Raw genomic sequence first — 15,850 nt, 5'->3', positions numbered from 1 at the left:
CGCTGGAAAACACATTCTGAGAGCGAAGTGGTCTACTGGGATGATATGGAACTATGAGGTCTTCTATATATGATGGAGCCTGACCATTCAGAGCTTTATATGTAAGAAGCAGGGTTTTAAATTCTATTCTAAATTTAATGGGAAGCCAATGGAGAGAAGCTAGTGAAGGTGAAATATGATCTCTCTTGCTAGTTCCAGTCAGCACTCTTGCTGCAGCATTTTGGATTAATTGCAGGCTCTTTAGTTACTGGGGCATCCTGACAGTAGGGAATTACAGTAGTCCAACCTAGAAGTAACAAATGCATGGACCAGTTTTTTGGCATCACTTTGAAACAGGATGCTCCTAATTTTGGCAATGTTCCGTAGGTGGAAGAAGGCTGTTGTAGAGATTTGTTTTATATGTGAGTTAAAGGACAGATCCTGATCAAAAATAACTCCAAGGTTCCTTGCAGTAGTACTGGAGGCCAGACTTATGCCATCTAGAGTAACAATATGGTTGGACATCATATCTCTGAGATTTTTGGGCCCAAATACTATGACTTCAGTTTTGTCTGAGTTTAGAAGTAAAACACTGTGGGACATCCAGGCCTTTATGTCTTGTAGACATGAAGCTTGTATGAAATGACACACTACTTTAGTAAGCAGATGTCCACCTTGAGATGAACCCTTGCTTTTTCATTGGTTGTGTCCAATCTGATCATCTGCAGTCCAGTGATGATATCATGGATTTATGCCTTGATAAATTCTTCAGCAGGCTCTGCAAGATTGAATTTACAGGTCTGTTAGGCTCCAGATTCCCCTTTGTGTATGGAATTGTTAATATTTCTGTTGTAAGTTGACTGTTTCAGACTGAAGTTTAGTTTGTTGTCTATACTTGCTCCTGGTTGTGTTCTTTATGTTTATCCCTGTTCATACTTAGTTTCAGAGTTTCCTCCCTCTGTACACTTATGTCTAGCTTCTGTTTCTCATGTTTTTCCTTAGCTTCTCTAGCCCTGCCGTCATGCTCTCTTTTAGCGTCCGTTGTTCCCTCAGTTTTACTCGTGTGTATTTTAGTTTTCCCTTGTTACGTATGTGTTAGTTCCCTGTCTTGGTTTTCTTAATGTAGATTTTGGCCTCCCACTTGGATTGTCTTTAAGTTAGTCCTTGTGCCTTTACTCTGTATAGTCCACTGATGCCTTTCATTACCCCACTGCCTCTCAACATTTGGAACTTGGCTTCACCCTTTATACAAAACTAACACACCTCTTCTAGCAGGGGTGTTATGAAAACTATCCAAAGCTCTGAGAACGTCCACTAGCTCCCAGACACTGAAGCCACACTGAATGTTTGAAACCCACAACTTCCCACTAAAGATTATTATATATTATTATACTTTTACATTTTAAAATTCATTTTTATTTTTATCAGTTTTTAAACTATGTATATATTTTCGTGTAGTTTTAGTTGATTTCACCAGTGGTTTATTTGTATTAGTTTAAGTTAAGTTTTTATTTCATGGACTAATTTCTATTTTGTTTTAGTTATTTTAGTTGAGAATATAAACTGCTAAGAACCAGTGTCGGGGGAAAACTAATATACTGATGAGGAAGATTCAACATTTCAACACTAAAGTTCATTAACATAAAAACTACAATACATGGTTTCAGACTGGCAAAACTTGTGAAAGGCAGAGATTGAATATTTGAAGCACTAAGGTCAAGCTATGAACAGGGAACAACAACATGACATTTTCTCAACGTCCTGAATCATTAGTTAATGTCTCATTTCTCTTCCATCAGATTAAATCTTTACAGAAATCCTCTTACTGCTCTGCAGACAGTCAGCCAGCTCCTCCTGCTTCATTCTCCTCAGGAAGTTCACTGTGATCTTCAGAAATGACTCTCTGCTGCTCCTCCTCTGCTCTTCATCCTCACCATCCAACACCTCCTCATCCTCCCTCTGACTCTCTGAGCATTCTGGGTAATCTGGACTCAGACTCTTCTGGATCTTCTTCAGCTCGTTCTTCACAAAAGTGACAATGTTGTCCTCCAGCAGCTGGAACAGAAAACTGTATGAATGACACAATCCAAGTAAAACCATGGAGCCAAACATCAGATCCATGTTGGACAGACTGACAATCCACTGGTCTAAAAAGTGCAGCATGGACATTATTGTGGACACAACAGATGGAAAAGTAGTAGTTGTACATGTACAGACCATAAATATGGAGTCCAGGTGTGTTTGATGCTGCTGGGCAGACTGACCACTGGGAACCTCTGAGCTCTGCTGGTCCACTCTGTGGAGGAAGCAGGAAGAATGAGCTCACATTATCTCTGTCCACACCGAGACACACACAAGGTCAAGGTCATGGAGCAGTTTTGCCTGCATTTCCATGGAGCCTGACATAAATTGATTATAAAAGTTTGTCTGACCAATGGTCCAAAACCAAAGATTTTCAATTAACTATGACATGTAGGATGAAAAAGAAAGAAATCCTCACATTTTTTAGTCTATTTCATTCAAAACCAGACTTAAAACAAAAATCTCAAATCAGTTGAAGATATTTCTTTCTGCTGATCAACATCAATTACTTGACTGGTTCTAGTCTGTAAATAATGTGGTTTTGTGCAGTTTGGCTTCCAGACTCCACTGTCTACGTTCACCTGAAAGAAATGTCTGTTCTTTAGTTTCCAAATGAGCCACTGTGTTCTTCAGCTACTCAGACTGTTTGTCTGCTATTTGATAATAACCAGGTGATGGACTGTGTCTTTTTACAGTTTGTTCTTTGAGACCAGATTCTTCCTGCAGCTGCTGGAATCACCATGAGAGCAGTAAGACTGAACCAGTGAAGATACAGGAGACACTTTATGGGTAAACCAATGTCTATGTATCCTGACTGTGTGGGGATTGTTCCTCATCATTCAGAGAACCAAGATTATACACAGATGGTTTCTGTTTGTTCCTCCTGAAACACAGAAATCTGCACTGCTCCCAGAACAAAGTCACATAATGTGTTTGGAACTAGGAAAGTAGAAAAAACTATTATGCAAGTCAAAGTCAAAATTGAAAAGGAAACAACAGAGTGTAGCAAAAATATTCAACAGAGGTCTGCAGTTAAAAACTGGTTCTTCTGAGCAGCAGAGAACATAAATGATCAGAAACATATTTAATGAAACTTCTCTGCAGGTACTGAAACAGGAACTCACCTATTTGCAGCCATGGGCTGTTGTCCTTTAAAATCAATGATGTGATCATTTGATCGGTCGCTCTTCAGGGACACACAGTCTGGTCTGTGCAGCTTCTCTGGTCTTGAACACAACACAGTAACAGGTCAGAGTGTGAATAATGATGGTGATTCGTTAATGATTTTAAACAAATCAGATTCCACTGACAAGAGCTGAAACATGAAAGTTAAAAAATGTTACCCCAGATTCTGTATGTAAAGTAAAGCTCTATGGAGGGTGAATTTATCAATGTGAAGCATTAGTTACAAATACTGATGTTGGCATATTTTCAGTGTCAATGCCAACAACTAATTATGGCAGCTCTTTATTACAAACTGAGCTGTAAATGGATAATGGATAAAAAACTGCTGTCTTTCTGTCAGTTTGAATATATTACATTCCATCAGTAGACTGTCTGAAATGAAGAGGAGCCTCCATTGACCCGTCACTCTTCATGGACACACAGCTGGGTTCAGGTTCGTGGTCAGAGTCAGGATCGGGTCCAGGTCCAGCAGAGTCTGGTCTGTGCAGCTTCTCTGGTCTTGAACACAACACAGACAGAGGTCAGAGTGTGAATAATGATGGTGGAGTGATTGTTGGTGCTGAGCTCTGACATGGAGAAGAGTCATGGACAGTTAGAGATCCTCATCTCACCTCTGAGCTTTGGTCTGGCTCTCAGGTTCCCCACACAGAGTGGTTTTAGAGGGAGGGTCTCCCTCCTCTCTGTCCTCACACTGATCCATGCTGCTGAATTCACACACACTTTCTACCTTCCTGTGGAGAGAAAACACACATCCTTCATCTGCACATCAACTACAATCCTCCTCTCCCTCATTTCTCCTGTAATAATATCAGCTGCCCCTCCACTGATTGGCTCTTGTTCTGTTTCATATCACAGTCAGACAGCAGCGGCAGTGTTCGACCTGTTATTTGAGGATTCTGAGGATTATTCCATAATTGCTGTTCAAAATGCCTGAATGTCAGAGCATGTCAGTTTGCTCAGAACATCCTCCCGTTCTTTAACTGGTGCATGTAGATAATCATGTGTAGGTTTCCATTAGTTAAAGCTACACATTTAGTGAAGACCACATGACTTTGGACTCCTACAACACAGTGTGATCCCCCACAGAGACACCCTCAGCAAAGTGAGGCTTTTTATACTGACAGCATTAAACAGCAGAGTAAACAGAGTTTCAATAAGGAAATGCAGCACTGTCAGAGACAGACCTTTAAAAAGTGGCCAACAGCCAATTTATTATCAAATCACATGTATTTACAAATGTTGCATATCAAAATGATAAGTTAACAATAGGATCAACTTTAACGTATCATACAAATTACAGATGGCAATAAGATACAACTAGTTTGCAATGTAAATAACGAAACGCTGCTTCTACAGCATCCATGTAGAAAATGTGCTGGAAACGGAAGTGAAAGTAAGAAAAGCTTCCGCTTAAAACTACTCACTTTTAATCTACTGAGCATTAACTTCCACTATTTGATACATCGACTCTACTTTTGTATTAATTCTGATGTGGCGGACCTGGTTTAATTGTAGTGGTTCGTGTTGGCTCCGAGTGTTTAAACACGAACAACACACACCACCAGCGGTCAGTGAGTCCGACTTCGAACTTGTGACTTTACCTTCAGAATGTGAAGCTGGACGAAAACACGGAACCGCGCTAGTGACGCGCCGGTCGAGGCGGAGAACTCGGCCCAAAGGTTCGAGAAAACGTGCAGTGACGGGGCGTCTCGAAGCTTCGCGTTCACGACGCGCGGTCACGTTAGCGCTCTGCAATCATCACGAAGACGAAAGAGAAACTGTTATTCACCCACACGTCCCAATGGAGACAAAGAAAAGCCGTCTGTCCTGTGTGTACAAAGGACCATGTAGACAAAAACCTTTGAGACGGATAAAGAAAAGACAGAAAGTCTCTCAGAGGCTTTGGACACATGACATGTTCAGTGACCTGTATGTTGACCCTATTTGCACTTTCTCTAATTTTTCTTTCTTTAAATTCATCTAACTTCATGTCTTCTGAGCTGCATCTGCTGGTGTTTATTAATATTTGTATCATTTCATATCTGCATTCATTCTCAGTTATTTATTTAAGGTGGTAGTTTGAGTTTCTCTCTTATTGGTCCATTCAGTCGGCCTTATATTTCATAAGCCATACGATCATGTTTGTATATTGTTCTACAACCAATAAAAAAATGTGCAAAAATCAAAGAAGAGGAAGATGTTTACAAGGAATCATTTAGATCAGTTTCTACAAGAAACTAATTTAATCCATGAATCTGAATATGGACTTGTAATTGAGACCAACACGTACAGACTGAACTATCTGTGCAACACTAACAAGGTTTCTCTGACAGAACCAGACTCTCTGCTCTACTCTGGACACAGAAACATGGAAGAACCAGGCCTGTGATACCAGACTCCAAACCCAGCATACAGAGGTTCAGTGAATGTGCTGTTGAAGCTGTGGAGGTGGATCAGTTTGTCAGAGGAGACTCTGTAGAAGGACAGAGTCCCAGCAGGACAGTCCACATACACTGCTACTCTGTTAGAGATGGAGGAGGAGGAGGAGATGTTTTTTCGTCTGGTGTTGTGACAGACAGAGTAACCACGATCATCACAGCAGCTGAGACTCCAGGACCGATTGTTCCATCCAAACACACACTCAGCACGGTTTCCTCTCGTGAACTCTCTGTAGCTCACTGATACATCAACCCTTCCTCTCCACTCCACCTCCCAGTAACAGCGACCAGTCAGACCATTACTACACAGCAGCTGAGGACACCGGTCAAATCTGTCTGGATGATCAGGATACGGCTGTTCCTTCTGCATATCTGTTATCTTCCTGTTGTTCTCAGACAGTTTGAGGTGTTTGTTCACGGTGTTCGTGTCAACTCTGAGTTGACAGAAATCTGATGGAGAGAAAAATGTGTCAATCATTTAGTCAGATTCAGTTAATTGTCACAATTTGATGATAGTTTGATGATAGTTGAGCTCGATTGTTTAGGGAATCTCACTGAGATCAAGATCTTATCAGCATCCTCCATGACGACATGTTCTGTCAGGATTTGTGTAAATACCTACCTAAGTGAAGAGACGGCGAGAGGAGGTGTGATGATGCAAAAAGGGCTTTTATTCTGAGGGCATCAGAAAGGTAATAACAGAGCATCGTTCCTACAGGAGGACTTGTCATGCTGCTATTTTAAAAATAGGACAACGTAGATCTAGGCCAGTAGATGGACACCAGTCTAACACATGTACATTCTGTCATTTGGCAAACACCTTTATCAAAAGTGACTTTCGACTGAACTCCTTGATTACGGCTGGATGCATAATGAATGGATGGACTAAGGGGAAGCATCCACAGATTCTCACCAAGAGGCTTTTTTTCACAGTTGCTTTCTTTCTCTGGTGTGTGAGTTTCTTCCAGTCAGTCTGTGACCAAGATTCTCACAATTCTAATACATATGACTAGAGACAGTTCAAGGGAACAACAGGGATTAGAGCAGTTTTTTTACTCCAAAGGTTTTTAGGGAGCATGATTATCTGCACTTACTAATACATAAACTCTTACTGTATATTTATGTGCACAAGTCAAACCTGTGATATTTGTTACATTTAATAAAATGCATAAACTTCATTACTAATATGTTCAGAGATGTGTTCAGAGCAGCTCAGTAACATTTTGACAGTCCATGCCCCACAAATAGTATGGAATACTGCAGATCAGATGGTGCAGAAAAATGACATGCAAGCCAGCACGTGTTGGTACATTTGAGGCTGCAGTCGAGTAAGTATCGACTTATCCAGCAGGGAAAGTGGTGGCAGGAGGCAAACTTGCACTGTAGCTGTGGATGACCCTGTCAAGGAGGAGTCAAGGAGGGCAGATGCGACTGAGTTTGTGGCTCCCTCAGCCAAGTTCACCTCTGACATTTTCTTAGCCTGGTCAGAGTCAGTCAGTGTCAGTGAAGCAGGACAAGAGAACATTTTTCTTCCTACGCTCGTCTGACAGTGTAAGGATTTTCTTCACGTTAGTGATACTTTAGAGAAGCTTGGAGTGACAGGGTATCATATTAAATGCAAAAATAATAAGTAACAGAGTGAAAGCGATCAGGTCGCTGCTGCAACAGACGATAGGCTCAGAGAAAACTGCTCTTAACAAACGGAGGTTAAAAATTGATTTTATAAATAGAGAAATGTTATTAAAAAATGCAACCGCAAGGGACACAAGCCAGTGTCTTCTTGTGCCAGTCCCAAGTCAGGAAGGGCGTAAAACATTTGCCAAATTAAAAATGCGAATTATCACTCCCATACCAGATCGGTCGGGGACCCGGTTAACAACGTAGCTGTTAACCTACAGGGTACCGGTGGAAATTGGGCTACTGTTGGTCGAAGAAGGAGAGGAGGAAAATGTGTTCGTAGGCAGAGAGAGAAGAGGAAAGCTAAGAATGTAGGACTGACAGTAGGGACTTTGAATGTTGGTACTATGACAGGGAAGGCTAGGGAGTTGATCGACATGATGCAGAGAAGGAAGGTGGACATACTGTGTGTCCATGAGACCAGGTGGAAAGGTAGCAAGGCTAGAAGCTTAGGAACAGGGTTCAAGTTGTTCTACCATGGGTCAGATAGGAAGAGAAATGGAGTAGGAGTTATCCTGAAAGAGGAGTTTGTGAGGAATGTTCTAGAGGTGATTAGAGTATCAGACAGGTTGATGAGTCTGAAGCTGGAAACTGAAGGCGTGATGTTCAATGTTGTTAGTTATTAAAAATATTGGGGCTTTAAATATGAGTTACAACTTGCATTTTCCAGTGTTATTCAGAATGTATGAGCCAAACAAGTTTAGTTACTTGTTTTATGTAATGTGTGTTTGTGATGTGTCTATGTACTGATGATGTCATTAGTGACATCATATGGTTTTGATAGTTTGCCTTTAAGTTTGTTGACCAGTGGTCAAGGAAACAATGCAATGCTAAGGGTTTGTTAAGGAGAGATGCAGTTTTTAGCTCAGCTACTGAAGGGAGCAGACGTAACACAGTAACTAGAGCAGAGGAACTCTGACTACAAGAAAGGTGTGGACTCGCAACAAGGTAGAAGAAAATGGTTCTGTGTGTAGCTGTAGAGGCACACGGTTTCTTACTGAGTTCTGTGAGTTCAGACATACTTTGAGAAACAGCTAGTGAACGTGCTTGTGAGATCACTGTGCTTAAAGTTGTATGTACAATTGATCCGTCGTTGGCTAAGTTGAGAAGCGAGTACAATAAATTTTCAATGTTTGTCTAACAACAATCTCTGGAGTGAAGTATGTGCTGAAGAGTCAGGAGCGTCAGATTTGAGTAAGATCACCTCTACACAGAATAACACAAAGAGCTAACTTATGCTAAGTATTCAGTAAGGCAGCACATCATTTAGGCCTCAGTTAATAATACAATAGATTAAAAACACTTACACTTCCTCAGACCTGGTCTCAACCATCGGATTACCCCAGGCTCCACCCTGAAAGGAGGAGGGGGGTCAGCATGCTCACATGGACATTACATAGCTCTCAGACACACACTGTTTTTTTTCTTCTGGTTAAATGTGGTAGGGAGGTATGTCGGGATATTTTAGTGTGTGACATGGAAAAAATATTTAAATACTCAATTTAAAAGGTAGGTTCACATTTCTTCCCAAATCTCTTTTAACACACTGGCCAGGTGCCCACATAACAATAAGACAGATCTGGTGTGTTGTAATCTTTCCCCCCTTTGTGGTATGAAGCAGGCCTTTCCATACCTGAGAGTGTCCAGTCTCCAGTGTGGATCCTCGAGTCGAGCAGACAGCAGCTTCACTCCTGTTTCTCCTGGATAATTGTAGCTTAGGTCCAACTCTCTCAGATGGGAGGGGTTGGAGCTCAGAGCTGAAGCCAGGTAACCACAGCCTTTATCTGTGATCTGGCAACCTGAGAGTCTGCAGACACAAAATGCAGTGGAATGTTTATTACTTTGTGTTTTGGTTGGTTACATTATGTAGCTAATTTAGTGTTTCAGCGACAAGAAAAGAGTAGTGTAACTGTGAATGTTCATTAATTCAACAACTGAATGAATCTTGACCTAAGAATTTCCAGCGTACAATATGAACTCTTTAGACCAGCAGAGAGCAGCTTCACTCCTGAATCCTGCAGGTTGTTGTTACTCAGATCCAGTTCTCTCAGTCTAGAGGACCGAGACCTGAGAACCGAAGACAGAGCTTTACAGCTTCTCTCTGAGAGGTTACAGCTGCTCAGTCTGGAGACAAACAAAAGGGGAAAAAAACAAGTCATGATTTTTTTCTCTCACCTGAAAACACAGTAATAGTGTCTTCATATAATGATAAATAGATCTTAATCTACATCCTTACACAGCTTTCTTGGAGGCTTTGACCACTGGCAGCAGCATCAGAAGAGCCTCCTCTGAAGCAGAGTATTTCTTCAAGTCAAACACGTCCAGATCTTTTTCTGATGACAGTAAGATGAAGACCAGAGCTGACCACTGAGCAGGAGACAGTTTATTTGTGGAGAGACTTCCTGCACTTAAGTATATCTGGATTTTATCCTCTAGAGAGCGATCATTTAGTTCATTGAGAGAGTGGAACAGGTTGATGCTTTTCTCTACAGGGGGAGTCTCCTCAATCTTCATTTTGATGTACCTGACTGTTTCCTGATTATTCTGTGACCTACTTCCTGTCTGTTTCAGCAGGCCTTTTAATATAACATGATTGTTTGGCAATGAAAGGCCCAGTAGGAAGCGAAGGAACAAGTCCAGGTGTCCAGTGGGACTCTGTAAAGACTTGTCCACAGCAGTCTGGTAGAGATGTTGTAGATCCGATTTTTTTCCAAAGGCTTTAGTTGTCTGGGAGGTTGATTTCTCTTTTGAGAGCAAATTCTGGTAGAAATGCACTGCTGCAGCTTTTTTAGTCTCAGACTTCTCTGAGGTTGACTGTTCCTCTGACAGCAGATTGACTCCAGAGTTGATGAAAGTCACATAGACATGAAGAGCAGCCAGAAACTCCTGGACACTCAGATGGACGAAGCAGAACACCTTGTCCTGGTACAGTCCTCTCTCCTCTTTAAAGATCTGTGTGAACACTCCTGAGTACACTGAGGCTGCTCTGATATCGATGCCACACTCTGTCAGGTCTGATTCATAGAAGATCAGGTTTCCTTTCTGCAGCTGCTCAAAAGCCAGTTTTCCCAGAGACTCAATCATCTTCCTGCTCTCTGGACTCCAGTGTTGATCTGTCTCAGCTCCTCCATTATACTTGACGTTCTTTAGTTTTAGCTGAACCACCAGGAAGTGGATGTACATCTCAGTCAGGGTCTTGGGCAGCTCTCCTCCCCCTCTTTTTTTCAACACATCCTCCAGAACTGTAGCAGTGATCCAGCAGAAGACTGGGATGTGGCACATGATGTGGAGGCTTCGTGATGTCTTGATGTGGGAGATGATTCTGCTGGCCTGCTCCTCATCTCTGAACCTCTTCCTGAAGTACTCCTCCTTCTGTGGGTCAGTGAACCCTCTGACCTCTGTCACCATGTCAACACACTCAGGAGGGATCTGATTGGCTGCTGCAGGTCGTGTGGTGATCCAGAGGCGAGCAGAGGGAAGCAGGTTCCCCCTGATGAGGTTTGTCAGCAGCACATCCACTGAGGTGGACTCTGTAACATCAGTCAGGATCTCATTGTTGTGGAAGTCCAGAGGAAGTCGACACTCATCCAGACCATCAAAGATTAACACAACCTGGAACTCTTCAAACCTGCTGATTCCTGCTTCTTTGGTTTCAGGAAAGAAGTGATGAACAAGTTCCACTAAGCTGAACTTTTTCTCTCTCAGCACATTCAGCTCTCTGAAAGTCAATGGAAATGTGAACTGTATGTCCTGGTTGGCTTTGTCTTCAGCCCAGTCCAGAGTGAACTTCTGTGTTAAGACTGTTTTCCCAATACCAGCCACTCCCTTTGTCATCACTCTTCTGATTGGTCCATCTCTTCCAGGTGAGGCTTTAAAGATGTCTTCATGTCTGATTGTTGTTTCTGGTCTGACTGGTTTCCTGGATGCTGTTTCAATCTGTCTGACCTCATGTTCATCATTGACCTCTCCAGTCCCTCCCTCTGTGATGTAGAGCTCTGTGTAGATCTGATTCAGAAGAGTTGGGTTTCCTGCTTTAGTGATGCCCTCAAACATATGCTGGAACTTCTTCTGCAGGTTAGACTTGAGTTTACTTTGATTAACTGAAACAGTAAATTCTATGTGAAAAAACAATAAGTATCATCAATAAGTGATTTGCAATTTGACAATTTAATTCCTTTTAAGAATGGGGTTATAAACATATTTTTCTCCATGAAAATCCTCTTACTGCTGTGCAGACAGTCAGCCAGCTCCTCCTGCTTCATTCTCCTCAGGAAGTTCACTGTGATCTTCAGAAATGACTCTCTGCTGTTCCTCCTCTGCTCTTCATGCTCATCATCCAACACCTCCTCATCCTCCCTCTGACTCTCTGAGCATTCTGGGTAATCTGCACTCAGACTCTTCTGGATCTTCTTCAGCTCGTTCTTCACAAAAGTGACAATGTTGTCCTCCAGCAGCTGGAACAGAAAACTATATGAATGACACAATCCAAGTAAAACCATGGAGCCAAACATCAGATCCATGTTGGACAGACTGACAATCCACTGGTCTAAAAAGTGCAGCATGGACATTATTGTGGACACAACAGATGGAAAAGTAGTAGTTGTACATGTACAGACCATAAATATGGAGTCCAGGTGTGTTTGATGCTGCTGGACAGACTGACCACTGGGAACCTCTGAGCTCTGCTGGTCCACTCTGTGGAGGAACCAGGAAGAATGAGCTCACATTATGTCTGTCCACACAGAGACACACATAAGGTGAAGGTCCATGAACTGATATTTGAATATGAACAGTGAATCAGACTGCTGATCCCACTGAGAATCAACATCTCAGTCTGCAGCTGGTTGAATATTATAACTGAGTTTCCAGCTCAGTGTGTCTCTGTCAGCTCCCAGGATTAAAAATAACTAAGAAAGCTTCTTTAAATTAAACATTATATCAAGAATAAGAATGATCTAAAGTGTAGAGGTGAAAAACTAAACGTTTTAAAGTTTCTATCTTAGCTGTCGTAACTCTTTCTGTCACTTGTCATGTGAAAAACCGAAGTCACAAATTCTTTCAAGTAGAAACTATGTGAAAATGTGAGATGTTCCGTTCATATTCCATCTACACATCCCTGTCTATGCATCCTGCATCCTGCATCTTACATCTGATCAGCAGGTACAGGTTTTCCTTAAAAGCTAATGAAAATTTCTTCAACCGGTAAAATATGATGAATTATTTAAAATTTTAAACGACATAGCAATCCACTCTTAATGTGAAAGGCCGTTCTGTGACTTTTTCCTTCTTACCTTCCATCATCAGACAGTCTGCGAGTGAGAGGAGGATCTGCTGAGTGGTCAGTCTGATCAGGTCCAGGTGAGTGTGGACTTTGATGGATCCTGATTAAAAAAGAACAAATGTCTAATGTTAAGTAAAAAGTCTAGAACTATTAATAATAGTAATACGTTGATCAAAGGCAATAACCACTTACTTTGTAACATTTATTTGTCCTTGTTTGAAATTTAAATTAAAGTCAGCTGACTGGTTGCTTTTAGGGAACACACAGCTGGCTTCAGATCCAGGGCCATTAGAGTCTGGTATCAGCTTCTCTGATCTTGAACACAACACAGACACAGAATGAACAATGATGGTCTTCGAGTCCTGCTGGTCCCGTTGAGAATAAACAGCTCAGTTTATTCCCAGCTTACATATGATTAGCCCATGAAGGTTGTCTTTTAAAATCAATTAAACGCTGCTTTGACCGGTCACTCTTGAAGGACGGACAATTTGGCTCAGGAAAGTCTGCTCTCTGCTGCTGGATCCTGAAAGACAAACAGGGCTGACAAATGTGGACGTTGGACATAAAGTCAGGAGAATTACATTACATTTCCAAATGAATTTGATGTGTGGAACTACAACAACAAACTTCTTGTCTTAAATGCATCGTTGGATTCATCGATCAGTCACGTCTCATGGACACACTGAAGCTGGGTTCAGGTCCAGCAGAGTCTGGTGTTAACTGCTGCTTTGGGCTTTACCACAACACACACACAAAGGTTTGATAGTGACCTTTAGACACTCAGCTGTTCAGAATACCAAACCCTATGTGGATGGAACCCGTCAACATATATCTGGACAGACTTTGAAGATCTAATAAGTGTAATGAGGGTTGTGTGGCCACACACAACAGCTAAAGGTCTTGTGTTGTGAAACGTTTCATCTAAACATGTCTCACATGACGATATGTCTGACAGCAACAGTAAAGTGACAGCCTGAAAAAAACAACTGTTCCGAACACATATCAATCGTAGATACTCACAGTTCTTCAAAGACGCTGCGTGCCTCTTTGAATTTAATCAGACGACCAATATGTGAATTACTATCCAGAGACACACAGCTGGATGCAGAGTCTGAGCTTTGCTGCTGGACACTTTTAAACCAACTGGAAATAACAGAATTACAGCCATTGTTAGTCCATGTTCACACACACACACACAGAGTTTGTGTATGTAACAGATAGAACATGGGGCATCGCTTTAAACAACCCAAACCCCTTTCAGCAGATATCAGTTATATTTTAAGTTCAATTACAGCTTACGTTTTTCCAACTTCCAGTTTTTGTCCTTTAAATGTAATACAGCGTAAAGATGACTGCCTCGTTAACAAAAGGCTGGGCTCAGGTCCAGGTCCAGGTCCAGCAGAGTCTGGTCTGTGCAGCTTCTCTGGTCTTGAACACAACACAGACAGAGGTCAGAGTGTGAATAATGATGGTGGATTGATTGTTGGTGCTGATCTCTGACATGGAGAAGAGTCATGGACAGTTAGAGATCCTCATCTCACCTCTGAGCTTTGGTCTGGCTCTCAGGTTCCCCACACAGAGTGGTTTTAGAGGGAGGGTCTCCCTCCTCTCTGTCCTCACACTGATCCATGCTGCTGAATTCACACACACTTTCTACCTTCCTGTGGAGAGAAAACACACATCCTTCATCTGTACATCAACTACAATCCTCCACTTCATCATTTCTCCTTCTTCTCTGCTTCATATCAGTGGCAGCTGAATGCAGTCAGAGGAAGCTGCCATCAGCTGCTCCACTTCTACCATCAGTCCACTAGATGGAGGCACCAAGCTACACTGAAGTGACTCCCTCATGTCGGAAGAGCAGGCTTTAGTTTTGATACACAGCTAAAATGACTCTGTTCTACTGATCATTAACCTTTTCTGGTCCTACTGTTTCTAAGGTCTGGTAACGGATCTGACAACTGATCTGTTAAATAATAATCAAACACAACAATTTCAAACATAATAATTAAATAATAATCAAACACAAAATCTTCAGTGATGGGGGTAACTCCACGTGCACTATGTCGATGGAACCCTGATTTGATCTAAGTTCTGTCCCTCTGTTCTGCTTTGTCCTATTCAGGTTATTGTCTTATTCTTCATATAAATTGTTCTTCTGGTCTAGAGATGATCACTTATTGCGGCTGTGCTCAGTTATGAAATTTAAGGTTTAGTAATAATAGTCATCGCGGTGTCATACGAGCACTTTTTTACAATATAACGTGGTCTCAACTCTACTGCCTATTGTTAGTACTGTTTTTAATCAGAGTTACTGCAACAGCTGCAAATTTCTGCTATTTCTAGTCTAACGCACTCACTACAGTCATAACTGAAAAACTTATGTTACCTTTAAATTGAAACAAAAGAAGTTGCATCATGAAAATCAGAAGAGCTGAATTTGAACTTTAAACAGGAAATGAAGGTTGGGAGGAGTGTTGCGTGAGAGAGAGAAACTGAAACACGAGGAAACAATGGCAGAAATGAGAAGTGAGTGGAGTGGCAAACATCTGCATTACTTCTCAGGCCCCTCTGGGATGTTATGGCCCAATCGTATTTTTTAAGTTTGTCACATTAAAACAAAAGAACAATTCAAATGTAATTGCAGCAAATTTATATTGTTTTTTGAAAATATAAATTCTAGACTTTCCAACATGCATTCACTTCACATTTCCAATTTAAAAACATATATAACATATAAACATATACAAGCCCTAGGCAACAGTGGAGAGGAAAAACTCCCTTTAACAGGAGAAACCTCCAGCAGAATCAGGCTCAGGGTGGACGACCATCTGTCTTGACTAGTTGGGGTGAGTGGAAAGTGAAGAGAGAAAAGAACAGAGCAACAAAAGCAACAACAAAACATTGTACAGGTTTGTAGGACCAGTAGCTGCACACTGGAAACACACAGCTCCAAAGCCAGGGACACCTGCAGAAAGGGACAGAGAGAGGGAGAAGCAAAACTACGGGAGAGAGAAGACACAAAATGAATAGCATGCAGTGGTGACAAAAAAATCTATAGATAAAAAGAGGAGAGGAGCTCATTGCACTTGTGGGGGTCTCCCAACACTCTAAACCTATAGCATCTTAGTAGGAGCTAGTTCAGGTTGACTGAGCAGTTTTATCTATAAGCTTTATCAAAGAGGAAGGTTTTAAGCCTAGTCTTAAA

The 15,850-nt window shown here is 41.6% G+C and overlaps 1 protein-coding gene and 1 pseudogene across 2 annotated transcripts in view; both read right to left on the bottom strand.

The window, feature by feature from the left end:
- Positions 1-2,183, bottom strand: part of LOC137125467 (NACHT, LRR and PYD domains-containing protein 3-like) — a 30,062-nt gene extending 27,879 nt beyond the window's left edge. Inside the window, exon 1 of one of the 2 annotated variants that reach the window (XM_067500968.1) lies at positions 1,806-2,183. In XM_067500968.1, the coding sequence (XP_067357069.1) occupies positions 1,806-2,148 (343 nt within the window). In that variant the 5' untranslated portion in view covers positions 2,149-2,183. The remainder of the gene's footprint in view (positions 1-1,805) is intronic. The other variant, XM_067500969.1, reaches the window with a different exon arrangement.
- Positions 2,184-5,595: 3,412 nt separating this feature from the next.
- LOC137125458 (NLR family CARD domain-containing protein 3-like) lies at positions 5,596-15,110 on the bottom strand (annotated as a pseudogene).
- Positions 15,111-15,850: the final 740 nt, after the last annotated feature.

Source organism: Channa argus, chromosome 4, assembly GCF_033026475.1.
Source record: "Channa argus isolate prfri chromosome 4, Channa argus male v1.0, whole genome shotgun sequence".
In the NCBI taxonomy this organism is placed as follows: domain Eukaryota; kingdom Metazoa; phylum Chordata; class Actinopteri; order Anabantiformes; family Channidae; genus Channa; species Channa argus.
This window is presented reverse-complemented; position numbering and strand designations above follow the sequence as displayed.